The sequence below is a fragment of the Pteropus alecto genome, unplaced genomic scaffold (assembly GCF_000325575.1).
Source record: "Pteropus alecto unplaced genomic scaffold, ASM32557v1 scaffold21, whole genome shotgun sequence".
Classification (NCBI taxonomy): domain Eukaryota; kingdom Metazoa; phylum Chordata; class Mammalia; order Chiroptera; family Pteropodidae; genus Pteropus; species Pteropus alecto.
The window spans coordinates 12,582,600-12,603,100 of NW_006436282.1; the positions used below are offsets into that span (position 1 = coordinate 12,582,600).

General features: G+C 34.3%; 1 protein-coding gene, 1 non-coding gene and 1 pseudogene across 8 annotated transcripts in view; 1 reads left to right on the top strand and 2 right to left on the bottom strand.

Moving 5' to 3' along the window:
* Window positions 1–20,501, bottom strand: part of SNX13 (sorting nexin 13) — a 117,119-nt gene that overhangs the window by 84,160 nt on the left and 12,458 nt on the right. The window contains exons 1-2 of one of the 7 annotated variants that reach the window (XM_025046848.1): window positions 14,019–14,119; window positions 13,044–13,173 (exon numbers count right to left, since the gene is read on the bottom strand). The exons of 3 other annotated variants lie outside the window; for them this stretch is intronic. In XM_025046848.1, the coding sequence (XP_024902616.1) occupies window positions 13,044–13,067 (24 nt within the window). In that variant the 5' untranslated portion in view covers window positions 13,068–13,173; window positions 14,019–14,119. Of the gene's footprint in view, window positions 1–3,107; window positions 3,115–13,043; window positions 13,174–14,018; window positions 14,120–20,501 lie in introns of those variants that run through there. 3 more of the 7 variants (XM_015589506.2, XM_025046849.1, XM_025046851.1) reach the window with 3 other exon arrangements.
* On the top strand, window positions 9,938–10,056 carry LOC112479839. The gene has a single exon (XR_003046373.1). It is a non-coding gene; the product is annotated as a 5S ribosomal RNA (ribosomal RNA).
* On the bottom strand, window positions 16,929–17,047 carry LOC112479795 (annotated as a pseudogene).

The window sequence follows — 20,501 nt, forward strand, 5'->3', positions numbered from 1 at the left end:
ATAATATTTATTCGTTTATTTAGGATACAAACTAAGTTAGGCTGCAGACTCCCCGCCCCACTCCCATAGCCGTACTAAGGTAATCACTGAATTAGGGACTAGAAGCAACCCCAATATTGAAAAAAAAAGATCCTATTTACTGAATGTTTTCCTTATCCAAGAAAAATAATAAAGTTTTTAAAATGTGAAGGGGGCAAGAGCAAAGAACAATCCTAACAGGCTTCCGATAAATACTCAAAGCCTCAAATTGCAAAACTGCTTTTACCAAGGTTTTGTGAATTCCTGATAAAAGGTCTACTAGGAGATACACAAGACTAAAATACATAAAATATATAAAAAGAGCTTTTTAGAAACTGTATTTTTCTCATGCCTTAATAACTTTCAAGAAATAGATTTTTTTAATTATAAACTTTCAATCAATTAAAAAGAAAAAACAGATTATTTTCCTTATAAATGTTTCCATCTGACAGATAAAGGCATGTGTGTATATATATGTCTCATTTCTAAACAAATATGTATACATGTATATATTACATACAAAAAAGTATTCCCTTAAAAATAAATGGTTAAAGCAGAAAATTTAAAAGTACCAAAGACAGTTAACTTTCTAATTATGTGAACTAACAGATTCCATCACAGAATTGGCATCAGAAAGTACTTATTCTTTGTATTTTGAACAAATCATATTTTTTGTATAAGCATATTTATCCTGATTACTTTTTTAAAATTCAACTACATACTAGTAAATATTGCTATCAATCATCTCAGAAAGAGGAGAGAGCTATAAGTATACATACATTTGCTTATTTTTTAAAAGTACACATACACAGAAACTTTAGAAAACAGTGATCTGTAAGGAATGGGAAAAATGGAGTAGAAGGGACAGGGATAAGAACCAGACATCTCTAAAAATACCAAGTTCTGTAAATTTGATTTTGTAATGGTATAAATATTTTACATATAAAAAGCAATCTCTAAAAATCAAAAGCAAAGTGAAACAAATCTAACTCTACATACAAAAGTGTAGGATAACCACACACACACAAAAAAACTATTTCAATGATTTTACAATATAACAATTTGACTATGAATCATTAGTGGTATGTACCCTAAGAACAACAATAACAAAAAACTTTCAAAAAAAAAAATCTTAAATTGCCTCAGTGAAAAAACAGTGTAAACAGTTCCACTAAAACAAACCAGGAAGAATGGCTGATTCCAAGTATGGAGCAGGAAATAAGTTTAAGATGGACCTGGAGCACCTTGCCACACCAGAAAGACTACTGAGTATATGCCAAAAGGATGCAGAAAACAAACTGAAGAGGCTTCTAGTGGCTAAAGATGAAATAATTAAGAATAATCACTGCAGTAGATTGGAGCACTTCAAATATTTGAGTTAATAAATATTGTAGTTTTTTTTTTTTTTAATTCTACTGATCATTTTTTGAAAAGTGATGGAGAATTAAATATTTATCCAGGTAGAGAGGTGATGAAAATTCAGTTTCTCTTTAAGGAAATATTCCATGTAATAAAGAAGAAGTGACAGAATTAGAATATCACCATACTGCAACCCTTAATCTATTAAAGTCTTGAGAGAGAGAGAGAGAGAGAGAGAGAGAAGACATGAACCAGACATTACATACTTCTTGAAAAAAAAAATACACACCACCATCTACGAATGAGTCTTGGGGTGGGGGTGGGGGGGCATGAATTGAACCTGAATCTGATTTAGGAAATTCAGAAGACTGAGAAATGTGACAACATTATCGAGATGAACTGAGCAAAATTCAGACAGTGGGAAACACTAAAGGGCAAAAGACCCAATTCCTTCAACAAATGAAGGACAAGGGAAAACAAAAGAAGGGGGCGGGGATAGGGCAATCCGTGGGTTAAAAGTGCAATATATATAGCTTTTCCAACTTTTTTTTTTTAAATACAGTGGGAAAAAGAGAAGAAGGAGAAGAACAAGGAGGAAAAGGAGGGAAAAAGAGAAAGTGGGTAATTCTAAATATTTTCTGAATATTTAATGATATTAACATGTCACTGCTTATTTTTTAGCTAGTGTAATGGTATTGTTTGCTTTAATAAAAAGAATACTTATATTTTAGAAATGCATAAAATATTTACAGATGAAATCATATATCTGGAATATATTTCAAAATAATTCTGAAAGTAGAGAGTCAGGGAAAAATGAAAAGGGATATAGATGAAACATAATTGGCCATGAGCTAATATGTCTAAACCAGGCATGAGGACAGGGAGCTCATTATATTACTCTTTCTACATTTAATGTTTAAAATTTTTCATCAAAAAAACCTTTAAACACACACAATAATCACAAAATTCACTTACATAGTAAATGCACTTGCATTTCTTAAGCAAACACTGCAGGAAATAAACAGGCCACAAACAAGCTACATGTTTATAGCCCAGGGAATTAACCTGGGGTTAAAACTTTCTTATGATGAGGTTGATAGTAGAGCAATCAATATACTTGATTATTCAATTAAGAAAAAGATTCTTTTAAATACAGAACTAAGTGATGAGTTTTAATAGCCTATTTTATGTGTGGGTATGTGTACATTTTATATAAGAACTACTGTCCTTCAAAATAATTATTTAGGGAATTTTCTCATTAATTCTGTAGTAATTAAGTAGCTATGTATTAGGCCTTAATCATACAAAGATGAATCAGTTTCTACCCTTGATATGCTCATAAACTAAAAAGGAAAAATACGCATGTAATAACATAAATGAGATAAGTGCCATAATAAAAAAAGATTTATGAAGTGTTTGGAAATACAGAAAAGATAAAGCCTCCAGAGTTTAAACAGTATCGAAATTCCTTTTAAATTGTCTTCAAAAGGCGATTTTTCAATGAAATAAGAAAAGGCAATCTCTTGTCTTCACAGTTGCCTGCTTCTTTCCATCAAAATGTTATTACCCACAACAGAGTACAAACTTCATTACTAAAGTTTTCATAATTTTCAAAACTAAAACTTTCACGTGAACAAAGATTCACAAATACTAAGGCTATTCAAAAGTGTGACACAGGGAAAGTGCCCTTTGATTCAAAAGTAGGACAGAGAATATCATGTTTATTGAACTTAACATTAATACTCAAGGCTATTTATACTTTTATGTCTAAATATATTTAAAGATTCCATTTATAAATGGCAACAAAGTAAACTGTGAAGGATAAATGCACTATTCAAGAGTTTCCAGAAAACAACATATCACTGAACATAGTCTTTTCAACGAATGGTACTGGAGAAATCAGACATCCACATGCAAAAAGAAAAAAGAAAGAAAGAATCTAATACACAGATCACATATCCTTCACAAAAATTAACTCAAAATCAATCACAGACCTAAATGTAAAACAGAAAAAATTATTAAACTCCAGAAGATTACACAGGAAAAAAACCTAGATGACCTTGGGCATGGTGATGCCCTTTTAGATATAACACCAAATACGCAATCCATGAAAGAAATAATTGATAAGCTAGACTTCATTAAAATTAAAAACTTCTGCTCTAAGACTGTATCATAATTAAAAGACAAGCCACAGACTAGGAGAAAATATTTGCAAATCACACATCTGATAAAGGACTGTTATCTAAAATATACAACAAAGTTTTAAAATTCAACAATAAGAAAACCACCTTGATTAAAAAATGGGCCAAAGATTTTAATAGACACCTCTTCCAAGAAGATATACAGATGGTAAATAAGCACATGAAAAGATGATCCACGTCATATGTCATCAGGAAGATACACTACATTCCTATTAGTATGGCCAAAATCCAGAGCACTTGAAACATCAAACACTGAAGAGGATGTAGAGCAACAGGACTCTCATACATTGCTGGTGGGAAGGCAAAATCATATAGCAACAATGCAAGACAGTTTGATTTCTTACAAAACTAAATAAACTCTTGCCATAGGTCTAGCAATCACATTCCTTAGTATTTACTCAAAGGACATGAAAATGTATGTCCGCACGAAAACCTGTATGCAGATGTTTATAGTAGCTTTATTCATAATTGCCAAAACTTGGAAGGAATCACGATCCCCTAAGGTAGGTAGGTGAACAGATACATTCACTGTGATACATCCACACAATGAAATTTTATTCAATGCTAAAAAGAATAACCTATCAAGCCATGAAAAGGCATGGAGTACCTTAAATGCATATTACAAAGTGAAAAAAATGAATGTGAAAAGGCTGTGTGTGTGTGTGTGTGTGTGTGTGTGTGTACTGTATGAATCCAACTATACGACATTCTGGAAAAAGCAAAACTATGGAAACAATGGTTGGAGCAGGGCAGGAGGGTAAGATGAAACAGCACAGAGAATTTTTAGGGGAGTGAAAATATTTTGTATGATATCATAATGATAGATAAATATTATTATACTTTTGTACAAACCCACAGAATGCTGAACACCAAGAGTGAACTCCAAGGTAAACTATGAACATTGGGTGATTATCATGTGTCAATAATAGGTTCATCCATTGTAAAACAAACAAACAAACAAACAAACAAAACACCTAACCATCCTCGTGAGTAATATTGATGATGAGGGAGATCATGTATGTGTGGGGGCAGGGAGTGTACGGGAAATTTCTTTACCTTCTTGTAAATTTTGTTGTAAATCTAAAACTGTTCTAAAATATAAAGTTTTAAAAAATTACAGCTAAATAATCACAAGTACAAGATGATTGTACAAAGGGAGAGAATGATATAATAGAATGGCACCAGTCATAAATTAGAAATAACTGATACACGGTCAATCTTACCGCCCAAAAGAACAAATGTTAAAAGTCAAACTGCTTAAAATTGATTCAACTTTTAACCAAATGTTAAAAATCATATTTTTACATGATGTTAAAATTCACTTAGATTCATCTCAGATTTCATAATGTCTCATCTTAGTACAGGAAACTAGAGATCAACAACTTGGATACAGAAAACCTTAAGAGAAGCCATAAGCATATATAAAACATGTATCATTTAATTAAGGAAAATTGTTAGATGATCAAAACTTTAGTTGACATGATGTATTAGCACATATTTCCACCTGACTCCCTACCCCCTCCCCCCTCCCCCACCCAAAGAAAATCACACTTTCTTTATTTGGGATGCCTACTGGATAAATTCCTCATAATTTAATCTGATGTGGTCAAAAACCAGTTAGATCAAGAATCAACAATCACATTCTAACATTTTATGGTATATTTTTTAAAACATAATTTTTAATTGTAATCTTTAATTTTTATACAAATGGAAATTATTTACAAGAGAAAGCTGTTGCTAAAAGGGAACATGCACAATTGAAACTACAAAAGTTCCACTTGGAAGAATCATTACTCTTCCCTCCCAAGGAAAACAAATAGGAAAGCCAAAGGTCAGTTTCCAACATATCACCCTGATTTTCCTATGGAATGAGTAGGAGCCTTTCTATAAAAATTCTTTACTCTGACTCAATAAACAGATGAAGATAAAACAGTAAGTCCTAACAAATCATCCTGACCTCATTTAGTAAGTCAGGTGATCAGCACTGACTGACAAAACATCATTCATGTGTGTTACATTCTTGGGACAAAACACCAAAGTGGTATCTGTGTGTGTTTTAACTTTGTACTTATATATACAGAATAAAATAACAAAAATATTCTCCCTAACTAACCACTCCAGTTTCAAGTCACTGATCATGGCGCTCAGGATCAAGACCTCAGCAAACAGAAAGCTGAAAGTGGTGAGATTCACTGCCAGAATACTTTCTGCAGATGGGCTAGATAGACCTCAGCCTACCTGAGTTCATGACCCCATTACTACTCAATCTTCCCAACCAAGGAATTGAGCCAGTCTCCTTTTTCCCCACAATCTTCTGTGGCTCCAGTCAAGTTTCCTCTATTACCCTAGTATGCGATAGAATGAAACACATCTCAAAATCTCAGTAGGTGATGCTGGTTGGCCTTTTTACAAGAAATTCTAAGGTCTGAGAATGGAATAAAAAACTGGTTTGTTTTATTAAACCAAAATATATTTTTAATTCTGGATAAACATTTAAAAAATCATATAAAAATCAGTTCTGGCTTTTCTTGAAAAATAGAAAAATCTGAATCAGTAGAATCACATCTTGACAAGGCAACAATGGAATAAAGCTGAGTGGCAACAGCCCCGATGAAAATGAGCCAGGAACGCTTCAGGATTGCCCCAACAAAACTATACGGTTTACCTGATGAGTCCAAAGATGTGATTTATCATCATAATCTTACAGCTGTTTTAGTGAAAAAGGCAAAATACTTACCTGGAAGTGGAAAACAAAAGATAAACCAATACAGTAATATGTTTAAAAAACAGGACATAGCCTATTTCTTAGAGGAAGTGAAGGTATACATACGCCCATTTCATGAAGGGATTTCAATTCACATATCTGATTTAAGCATTTTCTTTTCCCTAGTTTAGTCTGACAACAAACATTTCAAAAGGTAATAAACTACTAGCCTCAAGAAAAATCTAGTGGAGTGAAGAGGAAAGGAAGAAAATGAGGAAATCACAAATAGGGGATGTAGGGAAGAAATTTCCAAATTCTGTGAAAGAGGGAAAGAATAAAAGGAAATGAGAGGTCGAGGGAAATTAATGTTGCTTTGAATGTATATCCTTGATTATTTGCAAGCAAAAGAAAGTCTACAATTCCCAGAATTCTGTTTTTACTCTCCTATAATCTATTTACAATCCCTGAATATATCTTATTTTCTAATCTACCACTTTTAACTACCTCACGTATACTGTCAACTTCCAAAACTGTACCTCCAGCCCAAATACACCTCCTGAATTTCTAAAACTTATATATACAACTGCATACTGAACCTTTCTGATGGAATTTCTCATGGGTACCTCAAACTCATCATGTCTAAAATTAATTCATTACATACCCCAATATCTCCTACATTCTCGAATTTAAAGCATTGGTGCCTATCTAATTACTGAAAAGAAAAATCTCAGTTATCTTAAACTGCCCTCTTACAACTCTCACATCCAACTAGTTATATTCTAGATCCTAAATATCTTGGGGGCCCTCCCTTCCTCACCACCAAAGCCCAAGACAAGACAAACCTTCATTAAAGCCTGCAAGATTAGGATTCCTGCCTCCCCTCTATTCCACCTTCACTGCCAAAATAATCTTTGAGAAAAAGATTCTGAAATACCTAACTTTTCCATGAGCAGGACCTGTTCTCTTGTTTCTGTTATCCAGGATGGATTACCTTTCCTCTCTAGCAAGAATCTCTATCAAGTTTCCTTTAAAAAGTAGCTCAAACTTGTATATTCCATGAAGCAAGCCTTCCTTCTTCCCACATAGAATGTTCCATCCTTTCGTTCTCTGCCTCCATTGTACTATTTGAAGTTCTACAGTAGTTATTTATGTTATTCTGCATTTTCTAGACTAGAAGCTCCTTTCATTCATTGATCAAACATTTACTGAGGTCTATCATGTGCCCATTATAGCCAGGCTCTGCAATTTCAAAGATAAGTAAAACAATGTTCCTAGCCTCAAGAAGCTTACAGTCTTGTGGAAGAAGAGAATGATGTATATAAAATATTTTAAGTAAAATAAAAGACATGCATCAGCTATTACAAGGCACTAGAAGGAGCATGTGTTCTGACACAGTCTGAAGGAGAAGAGGGGAAGCAAATCAGAGGAAGCATCCTGAAAAAGGTGACACTTAAGATTAGTCTCAGAGGATAGGAGAACATAGCGAGGTGAGTAGGGCAACTGACAAAGACAGCAGGAAGCAACCATCAGTTCCAACTGAAGGTTGTTTTTTAAAAAGTAGATTGTGAGAAGCATATGGGACATTCAAATGTAAACCATTCTATCAACTATTGGCAAGATTTAAAGTATGCAAGCCTGGGGGCAGGAAAACCTATAAAGAACAATTACAGTCATATTATCTAAAAGGTAAAAATAGGGCAGAGGTGGTGGAAATGGACAGAAGTCTGCAGATTGGAGAAACATCTAGATGGCAATCAACAGATCTTGTGATTAACTGCATGTTGCATGAGAAAGCCATCACCATACCTTTTTAAGCTTGAGTAATAACTGACTGAAGAGCTGGTCACTCTAAATGATATAGAAGAACAGGGTTGGAGGACAGCGTGTTTGTTGTTGTAGATATATACAGACCTCAAGTGCAGACAGCCAGAAAGCAACTAGATATAATATTCTACGGAATACTCTGAGATACAGATAAAGAATTTGAAATTACTAGTACCCAAAGATGCTAATTAGTATTCACAGAAACTAATCTAAAAAGTGAGAATGAAGTAGATCACGAAGAAAGCAGCAAGTCAAGGATGAAATATTGGTAACACCATTATATAAAGGGGCAGAAAAATGAAGCCAATGAAGCCCATTAAGACGACTGAGAAGGCCTGCTTAGAAAGATCTAAGAAGCAGTAACAGGTGGTATGCCAGAAGCTAAGAGAACAGTATCTCCACAAGAAAGTGATCAGCAGTGTCCAAAAGCAGTACAGTTCAGTAAGATAAAAACCAGTAAATGTCCAGGCAATTTTGACAACCAGAAGGTAGCTGCTGATCTTACTGAGAGCAGCATCAACAGGAGGTTTAGGAATGAGTGGTAAGAGATCTGTATACATGTCAGGCTTTAGGGAAGGATCCAGCAAAGGTGAGTACAGGTGAGATAAAGTATGACTACTGCAGCAGTACGTGAAAGATTCAAAGGTTCAAAGAGGGTTTGACCTCTAATAATCACAAGAGGGAAAGCTCAGTTTTCAAAGCATAAAGTTAAAGGCAGGGAACATACGATATTCAATCTTATCTCCCATAACAAGCAAAATTCCTGGAACATAATGTGTACTCAATGATTCTGTGATATGCATGAATGAATTCAGGAGTCTCCCTTTCTAATATACCAAACACTCATTCACAAAACAGTAGGCCATAAAATACTGTAAATAAGCATTAAAATAAACAATCTGATTTAAAACATGGGTCAAAAAAGAAATATTCCCTAGCAGTATGTATATACTGCTAGGGAATACTGAGAGTTATTCCTTTAGATTCTTTTACAATTTATAAACTTAACAGTGCACAAATGCATGGGATATAGTGATGTCCCATGCTAATGTCTGTTCATTCTTTACCACCCAACCATAAAATATATTTAGGAGTTTACTACAAACAACATGAGACTAATAATTGTTATACACTGTAAAAGGCAGGTTTCATGTGGCTATCCCATCCCTTCATGCACAGTCCTGAGAACCACATTATCCTACCTACTCTTCCTTCTCCTAACCCCAGTCTGGTCTCCTAACCTGACACAAATGCCGCCAACTTACTGTTTGGCAGACAACGTACACCTTATGAGACCTGGCTCTATTAGTGATCTGAGCTAAACTCTCTTTCTCTGTAACTTGAACAGCTATAAACTGTTGCCAGCCAGTGGTGGGCACTGAACCTGAAGATGAATATGTGTATTCTGGGGCTAGGGTGGCCATTTTAAGGAGACATACAGGCCAATAAGCAAGAAAGCCAATTGAAAGAAAAACTGAAAATGAAGCAGATATACTGAAATGCCAAGATGAGAGACATTGTGGTTGAGATCTTAGCTTATCAGTTCCCATAGGATCAGATGCATTCCATTTCATGTCACTGGATTATTTTTATGAGCTAACTAGAGTATATTACTGTTCCTTACAATCAAAAATGTCAAGGGGAAAAAAATCCTAAACAAGATTAGATAAATTCCAGGAATACAGAAGTCATTTTTGGTTGTTATGTCACTAATAGCTACTATGCAATGTAACACAGAAGTAGTTAGAAATCCTGGTTTCTAATTCTAGCTCTGCGCTAAAACATCATGTGGATGTGAGAAATCAAAATCTCTCTCAAAAACTGTTTACTCGTCTATGGCCATGCCACCCTAAACAAGCCCGATCCCATCTGATCTCGGAAGCTAAGCAGGGTCGGGCCTGGTTAGTACTTGGATGGGAGACCACCTAGGAAGACCAGGTATTGTAGGCATAAAAAAAATAAATAAAAAATAAGAGATTGTAAACTGATAAGTTCCTTTGCATCTGTGAGGTCAACCAAGGTTTGTCTCGCCTAAAATAAAAGTTTTTTTTTTAATTGTTTACTCACTTCTAAAAGAAGGAATTGAATTATAGATTTCCTTTAATGGCTTAAAAATTAACTTGAGATGATAGTATGAGAGGTGTGTGTGTATGCACAACAAATTCAAAGATATACTCCCTTTCTCCGTTAACCCTTTATTACAAGTCAGACTCTTATAGGAGTATGTGTGGACTTAGGTGAACAAAGATATACTCTTAAAGCAACTCTTTGAAAGTCTCAAGAATTTTTGTTACAAGAAAGATATAAACTTAGAGTAGGTAGACGAAAAAAAGGCACTGTAATAAATCAAAAGCAATCTCACAGGGTGATCTGATCATAAATTCCTAACTGGGCAGGTCATGGTGAGTAGTCACACCCCATGCCTATAACTTTTTTAGCAAAATGTTTAAGCCAGCCCTGTCCATTGTTCTTGTGCATCTAGATTATCACGCTTCTGACATGCCAGAAGTCATCTTCTTTTCCAGATACCTGGAGGGGTAACCACCCTCAAGGGAGCACATAATCTTGTTAACTATCCTGTACCTTGTTTCTTCCCACCTTCATATAATTTTAAGTTCCCTCCTTAATTCGAAAGGTATAAAAGAAACTACAAAACTGTCATTCTCTGGAGCATTTGAGATCCTGCTTCCTGGCAATTGCTGTCAGTTTCGCTCAAATAAAATGTTATAAAAATTATTTACAGGTTTGGATGTTCTTATAACAAGTGTAAAATGGCTCTTTCCTAAGACCCTTAGCTGGGTTATATGCAATAAATTATTTTTCTATTAAGATCATCACTAAGGCTACTAGAATTCCAAGCAGTACCTGAAGCAAATGTAGTATCTATGTAAATACATGAAACTTCCTTTCAGGACAAACAAGGTACTCACCTTATAGACCTTCTCCCTTCTTGGACTTCTGAGGAATGCTTGCCTACCATACTTTAAACCATTTTCTGAGGGATTTGTTAAGTAGTGGTCACCATGCTCTGAGTCACATGAATGACTCCCACCACCGTGGCCACAGCTAGAAGGGTGGGTTTCTATAGCTAGTTTAGTGGTCTGTGAGATGGCCTGGCAGAAAAGCTCTATCAAATAATATAAGTAGCCTAAATAGAGTAAAAGATGACTCTGATCTAACCAATAAGATTTTGTCTTGGGACTGTTAGTTGGCAGTGACAGGAATAAAAGAACAGTAAGACTAACAGAGAGCAAATTATCATGGCATAACACCAGGACAGGAATTGACAAAAGCCTAATACTAGCAGGGTCACAGGGTCTCCAGGTAGCTAGATCTGTATGATATATACAGAATTACCGTCTAGTGGCCAGATGTGTATTGTATCCATAACCCCAATCTACATCTCATTCTATCTGAAATCAGGACTGGCAGCCATTTTTGTTCTGGCAGCCACTGGCAGCCATTCAGTGAAGCCTGACTAATAAGGCTCCTGTTTTATGATTTCACCAAAATTCTTATCACCTAAGGTAATTCCTGAATCTCTTTGTAACTTGCACCTCAGATTCTTTCCTCGGTTCTACAAATGTAAGTTTACAGTCATCTCTCAGTATCTGCAGAGGATTGGTTTCATAAAAGATTTCAATAACTGTTTAAACTATCTTAAACCATTTACTTTAAATTTTCAACAATATCCACTTATACAGGCATTGTTTTAATAAAGATGTTATAGTGATAGGATGGCCTCAAATTTTAAGAGATTCAAAAGAACTGCTAAGCCCTTTTAATTGACACCTATAGTAAAAGTAGAAGACAAAGAAATCTAACCTGCACTTAAGTCAATTAAACCCTATAAATAACTCCTTGAAAACATCCAAGACTATCTGTGTTGCTGCTATTTCTCTTCTTTGATTATTTTCATTATTTTGTAAAATAAACAGACATTACTTAGACTCCCTGAAACCATTCTCAAAGGTTCTAAGAACATAAGTATACTGAGGGAAAATAAATGAAGAAGGGCAACTTCATCTCAGTTTGAAAGAAAGGAACAAACTAAAATCATATTCAATAAACCAATAAACCACCGGGAAAAAAGATAAACCTGGTTGAAAACTCTAGTACATTAAGATGTTTTAAATAAGGGTTCATACTTAAAAAAATAATAACCTTTGCTTATTTTCTCTTTCAACTCACTGGGAACTTACCATAGTGGAATAGAGGAGAAACAAACCAACCAACTAGGGATATATAAAATGGTGTAGCCGCTGTATAAAACAGTTTCGTGGTTCCTCAAAAATTTAAACACAGAATTACCATATGACCCAGAAATTTCAGTCCTAAGTATATACCAAAAAGGACTGAAAACTCAAACATATATATGTACATACGTGTTTACAGCAGCACTATTCGCAAGAACCAAAAGGTTGAAAGTGACCCAGATAACCATCAATGAATGAATGGCTTAACAAACTGTGGTATCAACTATATACAGTAGAGTATTATTCAGCCATAAAAAGGAATGAAGTAATACTGATACATACTATAACATGGATACATTATGCTAAGTGAAAGAAACCAGACACAAAAGGTCCAATATTGTGTGATTTCGTTTATATGAAAAATCCAGAAAAGATAAATCCATAGAGAAAGAATGCAGAACGGTGGCTGCCAACCGCTGGGGGAGAGAAGAAAATGAGGAGCAACTTGATAGTTTTCCTGTTGAGATGAAAATGTTTTGGAACCCGACAAAGGTTACACCACATTATGATTGTACTAAATGGCAATGAATTGTTCACTTTAAAATGGTTAAATTTATGTTATATCAATTTCAATATCACCTCCTTTTAAAAACTTAAAAAAAAAAAAAAAAAAAAACTGGGCCAGTTGTTAGAAGACACAATTTCTAGACCCGGGTTCTAGGCCAGCTGCTTATAGCTGACCTCTCTGAGCCTCAATTTCTTCATCTGTAAACAGGTTGGGAACAGATGATATCCAAGGTTCCTCTCATTAACTGGTGCTCTATATCTGCAGCTCTGAATTTTTAAAGAATTGTATCATATAGGAATTTATCTGAAAAACAAAGCATGAAGTACTGGTTAATGTTCTCAGCAACAGTTTTATAGGAAAGTCATTATAAAGTTTAACAAAATTGCTTCTCATAATGACTTAAAAATAAAAGTGGACATAAACATTAAAAGCAATTCAACGAGGGCAATTCTGCAAAGAGTAAAACTAATGTATTCTAAGATTATAGTTTTCTAGCAGTCAAACTATACCTAAGGATAGAAATTAGAGACTCTAACCACAATAATAAATAAATTAAGTAAGTAAGTAAGTACGTAAGTTTGAGAACCTAAAAGAAAAGATCAGATTAAATAACTCTTAGGCATTTTCCCCCGGTACCAATTCTTTTGAGCTTTGAGAGGTACTGAGTATCATATAATCTGAGGTCACTGAGTGTTGACAATCTGTATTTCTGATTTAGAGTTAATCCATATACACCTAAAACTCTGATAAGCCACAAAAACTGAAGAACCTAATTAGTGTTCTCATTACCCTACTTTTATAAGGTGGCAGACTATAGCAAAGTCAAATAAGCAAAAATTCTCCTCAATAGCAGCTTTGGATATATTTCAACATAACAAATGTTGACCTGAGTTACAAAATTTCCCATCAAATAGTATACTACGAATAACTTTGGCCTAGAAAATTTAAGCCAAATGATGTCAGCTGCCACAGACAAAGAAAAATCTTAATAACATTCCTATGAGCAGTCTGGATCTGTACAACTACACTGTGAAATGTACCACAGATGACTGAGACAATTGATGTGCTGTGTTTTTTAATAAATATCAATGGAGTTTTTTAATAAATATCAATTGAGTTTTAGAAAAATGAGCATCATTCATACCCACCTAAATGAGGTAAGTCAATGAATGCAACCCAAAGTGAGAATAGGAAAACAAGCACCATTTAGCATTAATTGCTCCTCAGTTTTCATCTTGCTAAAGCACATCCAAAAACTATTAATAAAAAAGATACATATAAAAATGCATGTCACAACCCAGCTATTAAAAGCATTCATTTGATGCAGCCCAAATCCCCATGACCTATCACAGGCTTCATCTACTTAGTGTCATAGCATCAAAAAGTTACTTTTAGTTTCACAGTTCAAATACATGTGAAATAAGGTCATTGTATGCTGAATCATCTAATTTTGAAAAATACGAAAGCTTAAACCATGACACGTATTTTGCTTAGTAAAAGCAATGGGTTTTACTCACTAGTTGACATGATATACTATAATCATTCAAAAATCTTGTTTTCCACTAAGCATGCAATTTTCTTATTTCTACATCAAGCTGTTACCAAATTTACTACTATACTACTCACCCTTATCAGAATATATATTGAAAAATTTTCATAGTGTTTTCGATAAACTCTTCATTTAAAGGTAATTTCATAGCTTATTTGCATAACTAAGGTAGCTCTTGAAGACTAAGTATTACACTTTCAAAAGCTCTCTTCAGTTTTAAAAGAAAAATAAATTTGCTGTATCCTGTTGACAGTAATGTCTAATGTTCTCATTTTCCAAGTTTAACGGTACAAAAAAATTGAATTACATGTCAAATTAATTAAATGAGTTGCAGTTAAGCGATTTATTCCTACAACAAATCTGAATTCATGTAACAATTATAAACCTCTAGTCCCATATACAGTTTACACTTTAGTTAGTCTAAACTGAGTGGTTTCTTTGTGCCACTCATTTTGATTCTCTTTGCATAAAACTGTACTTTATAAATAAGGAAAGTTTGCCTAAGTAATATACAAGGTCCTTTTTCAGTGCCTAAGTCTATACCATTTACTCTATGTTAAAAAAATGACACTTATCGGTAATTGCTCACAAATCTGAAACTGGGCAATTAAAATTGTTTCTGAAAAGCATCACATGTAAAAGTAAGGAAATAGTAAAATATGTTAGGTACAGCAAGGTGTCAAACTCAGGCAAGCAGCACACAGGAGTGAGTGGGGCTATGCTGTGCAAAACTGACCAAGCCTTGACACTCCAGAGCCTCCTCCTGCCAGTTGTCAGAACAGACAGACAGATCTCTAACCACTCCCCTGGGAGCCTGTGGAACATCAACCTGGAACTCCTGGCCTCTCCATGGATACTGCACAATCATTCTGAACCCCTTAACAAAGAGGATACAAGGCTAGGACTTCCAACGAAGTTCGACTCATCAAGGTTTTTCATCCGCTATGGAACTACTGAATGTATTTTCCAGACTAATTCTGAACCCACTATGCCCATTCTTTGGTCACGTCCAAGAGATAAATTGATTGTTATCAGTCCTCCCCGGTACTCTAACCAACTGTATTGTCCTTGCTTTTTCCTCCTTTATCCAACTTCTCACAGATACCATCCTTCCCTTCCAAAGCTTCCCTCTAGGTTTACACCATCTGTTCCAAGGAAAATCAAACCCACTTATATCATCAAAAACTTCACTGTTTGCTTTAAGTAAAAGCTGCTTATCCTGCAGCCCTCTCAAAGACTGCTTATTCTTTCATTAACTATGCAACCCAACTTCATGATGCGGGGTCACACACAGTCCCCATCATAACTCCCAGCTAGTTTCCTGTAAAAACCCCATCCCTGTGCAATTCCTACACATTAGAATTACCTGGGGGACATTTTTAAATCCCATTGTCTAGATTATACCCCATACAAATTAAATCAGAAAAGCTGAGGATGAGAGCTAGCCAACAGCAACTACGATGTGCAGCAAAGTTAGGATAGAGCATTAGTAGCTGGTAAAGTTCTCCAGGTGATTCCAATAAGCAGTCACAAGTGATAACCACTCTCCAAGGCATCCTACTTATTCATGCAAAACTCTTGAGATGCAGCACACAACATTCTTCTCTATCCTAAGTGCTGCATAACCCTGAATTATTTCAAAATACTTGAGGATAATCCACCCAACAATCTATTTTTAACATCATAAGCACTTCATCTCTACCAACTTTTATTGTAACTCCACTTTAACCACTACAGACCATACTGTAACTTAATCATCGCTTTATCTTCTCTGAAGAGGAAATGTGAAAATTAACTATCTTTTTCTCTGACCACCAATCTCCCAGTTCTAAACTAGTTACACCAACCACTTTTCATTTTCATTCAGAGTTGCAGACAGTAGATTCTTCTTTCTCTTTACTTAGCTCACTTCTGTATACACTTCCCTATCGAGACTAGACTCCATAGTTCACCATTTCAACCACTCTCACGCTGACATCCTCATTTATAACATTACATTAGAACTCCGTTTATTTTCCTGCACATACCATATGGTATAAGTTTCATGAGGACATAAACTATGTGTTTTGTTCAACGATGTAGTCCCAGTGCCAAGTATAACATTTGGCACATACAGTATGATCTCAGTAAGAATATATTGAAAACACAGATCTTCTCATTAATCATCTAAATCAACATTATATAAATCAAGATTTTTTCCCCCAGAAATAACCTTCACCAGTTTATCTTCCTTTCCAATCATTAATTAACTGGCATCTTAACACCTAAGTTCCACTTGCCCTTGGTTTCTGTGTTGGATCAATTCATTAAACAACTACTATCTTGGAAAAATTAAAAAAACACTTGAGAAACTTATCAAAGCAGGAAAAAATAATTCACATCACTTTAAGAGCAATTTTTAAAAATTTAATGAAAATTCTCTCTCATGTGTGTCTAAATGAGAAAGGTATAGAAGTACTCAGATGCCCAGATGCATTTATTTATTTATTCATTTATTTATTTATTTTTACACCTACAGCACCTGGTCTTTCTAGGTGGTCTCCCATCCAAGTATTAACCAGGCCCGACCCTGCTTAGCTTCTGAGATCAGACAAGATCAGGCGCATTCAGGGTGCCATGGCTGTAGACCCCAGAATGCTTTTAAAAAAGAGAAAGCAAATAATACTTTTACTTTTTACTAATTATATTTCTGCTGGGTTTACTTTTCAAGAAGCATGTAAATTTTTTTAACAAAAAATATATTGCAAATACTACTATATTATTTCTAGAGTGCACATACCACTTTTCTTACAAAAGACACACCATATCCTTAACTCATTTTATTAACATTCGATTAACAGACATTTTAAATATTTAAATGAATACACTATTACTAACATTTATTTTTATCAAGCAATGATCATAAAGGCTGTCCTAAAACTACCACTCCACCAAGTGAAAAACATGAAACTAACACCCTGTTTGAGAAATCAAAACAAAATAGTTGGCCAAATTATGGTAATAATGAAGAAAAAGCTTAACACACACATGACCTTTAAAACAGATTTGCATATGGAAAATCTTAAGATAAATAGATATGTGTTTGTATACTGTCAGGGTTTAATTATTTAAGTACTAAATAAAAAATTTTAAACATTTAATAATCATGGAGGTGTAAAGGCAGACACACGGCTGCAAGTGACTGTGAAGAGGCAGCTGGACCATAAAAGAGATGTCCTCAAGAATATCATGATCTGAGCGGTAATTCCTGAACCTGTAGTACTGCTCAAAGAACAAGCCAGCCTAGGAAGGGATCTCCAGAGTTAAGACCCAGAGTTTCAGAATGTGCTGGAAGAAAAAATCATGGACAAGCACCCAGATAATCATGAGATAATGCAGACAGAAATTCAGCAAAGAGGAATAAGCAGATTACACCGGCAGAGAAGGGCAGGATTGGTATGATATGGTTTCTGCTTTCAGAGGCTTCTTTTTCCCCTTGTAGGCATGGCTAAGATTAGGACTTAGGTTACTGTAGTTAGCTTCCCACTACAAAGCATAGTAGTTATTAAATTATTCAACACTGCTACAATGTAACCCCAACCCCTCTTGGCCCTCAAATTCTCAGTAAAGTCTTCTACACACACACACACAACACACAACACACAACACACACACACACACCATCTAGATGTGATAATAAAATCCATGAAAAAAAATTTTTTTCAAAATTCAACTTGAAGAAAACTGTAATGGCTTAATTTCAGCCCCACTTTTATCTATTTTGTCTTGCCTATATACTACTTGAGACCATCTCTTAAAGCTAAATACAATGTACTGCAAAATTTAAATATCTTTTGACACCAAAGCACAATCAACAAAAGAAAAACAGATAAATTGGACTGTGTCAAAATTAGAAACTTTGTGCTGCAAATAATACCACCAAAAAAATGAAGTCGACTCACAGAATGAGAAAAAATATTTCTAAATCATGTATCTGATAATGAACTTCACCTAGAATATACGAAGAACTGTTAAGACTGAATAAGAAATAGACAAATAACCCAGTTTTAAAATGAGCACAATGGTAACGGTTTTCTATCTGGAATAACGAGTCCTAGAACTTATTGTGGCAATAAATGAACAACTCTTTTGGTGTATTTTGGAATATACCAAAAGCCACTGAATTGTACACTTTAATTGGATGAATTGTATGCTATGTGAATTATGTCTCTATGAAGCTATTTTTAAAACTACTACTTACTAGTTAAACAACAGGAAAGTATAGACACAAAGGTTAATGGAATAGAATAAATTCAATAAAAACAATTCTAAGAAATAAGTATCTCAAAAAATAGAGTACAGAAAAGGTACCACCTTAACACAGTGGTTCTTAGAGGCAGTTTAGCCTCCTAGGAGACATTTCACAATGCACAGAAACATTTTTGGTTATCAAAATGGAGGGAGGAGGTAGAACACCATTATAGAGGCCAAGGATGTTGCTGTACCTACACAGCATCCTAATGCACAAGACGACCACCCACAATAATGAAGAGGATAACAGGAGGAAGAGGAGGAGAGATGGGGAAATTAACTATTTTTGATTAAAAAGACATAATGATATTGCTAAATTAGATCTTGGTTAAAACTGGAGAAATTTGTATATACTGAATATTAGACAATAATAAGGATTTTGGTAATTTTATTAGGTATGACGATAATGCTGTGGTTATAGCAAAACACATCCTTACTCGGGAGATTCAGGAGAGTATTTTTGAGGAGAAGTGACATAATACCTGAAATTTACTTTAAAATGGTTCAGCTATAACAACAAAAATGACACATAGAGAATCAGATCTAAAGCAAGTAGGACAAAATGTTAGCAAATCTAGGTAACTGGTACACAGGTGCTGACAGCAATTTTTTCAAGGTTTCTGCATGTTTGAAATTTTCCATTATAAAAAATTGATAAAAATTTTGAGTATTTTTCTCCAATAAAATGTCACAAAAATACTAAAAATATGCAAAAAACAGCTTAGAAATTCTGACTAAAAAAATTATAAATCATTGTATAACTCTGGGCCAGGAAAGGTCTTTTTAAAAACGGTAAAATATGTAGGAAAGGATTCACATATTTAACCCTTTTTCGGTTTAGGAAAAAAAAAAGTGCAGCTCGCTGCCAGCGTTCACTTAACACCACACGTACGAATGCTACATTTTCTAGGATTTGACATTTTCAGCAATCCAGAATTACTATGTTTTGTAAATGGAAATATCACTACTAAAAACAGAATGCTATAAATAGAATGATGTCATTTGTTTCCAAAGACTATCGATATACTAGAGCAATGTGAAAATAAAAATAAAAGCGAGATATTTCATGGCAAACCTTGGGGGTAAGGTTAGGACTGCAATCTGCAAGTATCTCGGGGTAAACGCTGCAGCAGCAAGCACTCTTGGGGCAAGCAAGAAATGGTCTAACAACATAAAACTTATTTATATTAATAGAAAAAATTCCATAAACTTAAATATATATACTTGTAAAAAGATATGCACCGTATACAGCAAAAGGTTAAAATCCATGAGATGTTATAAATTATTAGGAAATAGACCAATACTACAAAAGAAAAACAGGATAGGAACAGGAAATTCAAACAATAAATACAAATGGCCTAACATATGAAAAACTGTCAACCCCACCAGCAATCAAAGCAGCCCAAATTTTTAAAGCAAGAATATAATTTTCACCTATGTGACAGGCAAAGATGAAAAATTATAAGTCAACTTTGTTCATGATTTTTAAAAGTTAAATATAAGATTAAAAAGTATAAAAAGTATAAATAAAGTCTAGTATTCATCTATTTCTATTTATTTAATCAGGATAAAAGCTGAATTTTATCAAATGCCTTCTTGGTGTTTCCTATAATACTCTGGATTTTTCTCTCCACTGACAATCTAAATAATCAGTTGTAATAACATATTTCTAAACAATGAGCCATTTTGCATATCTACAATGACTCTTTAATTGTAACAGAGTCTTCTTTTAGTGCACAATTGAACATTAACCATTTTACTGATAATATAAATATTCATAAAAAATTGTCAT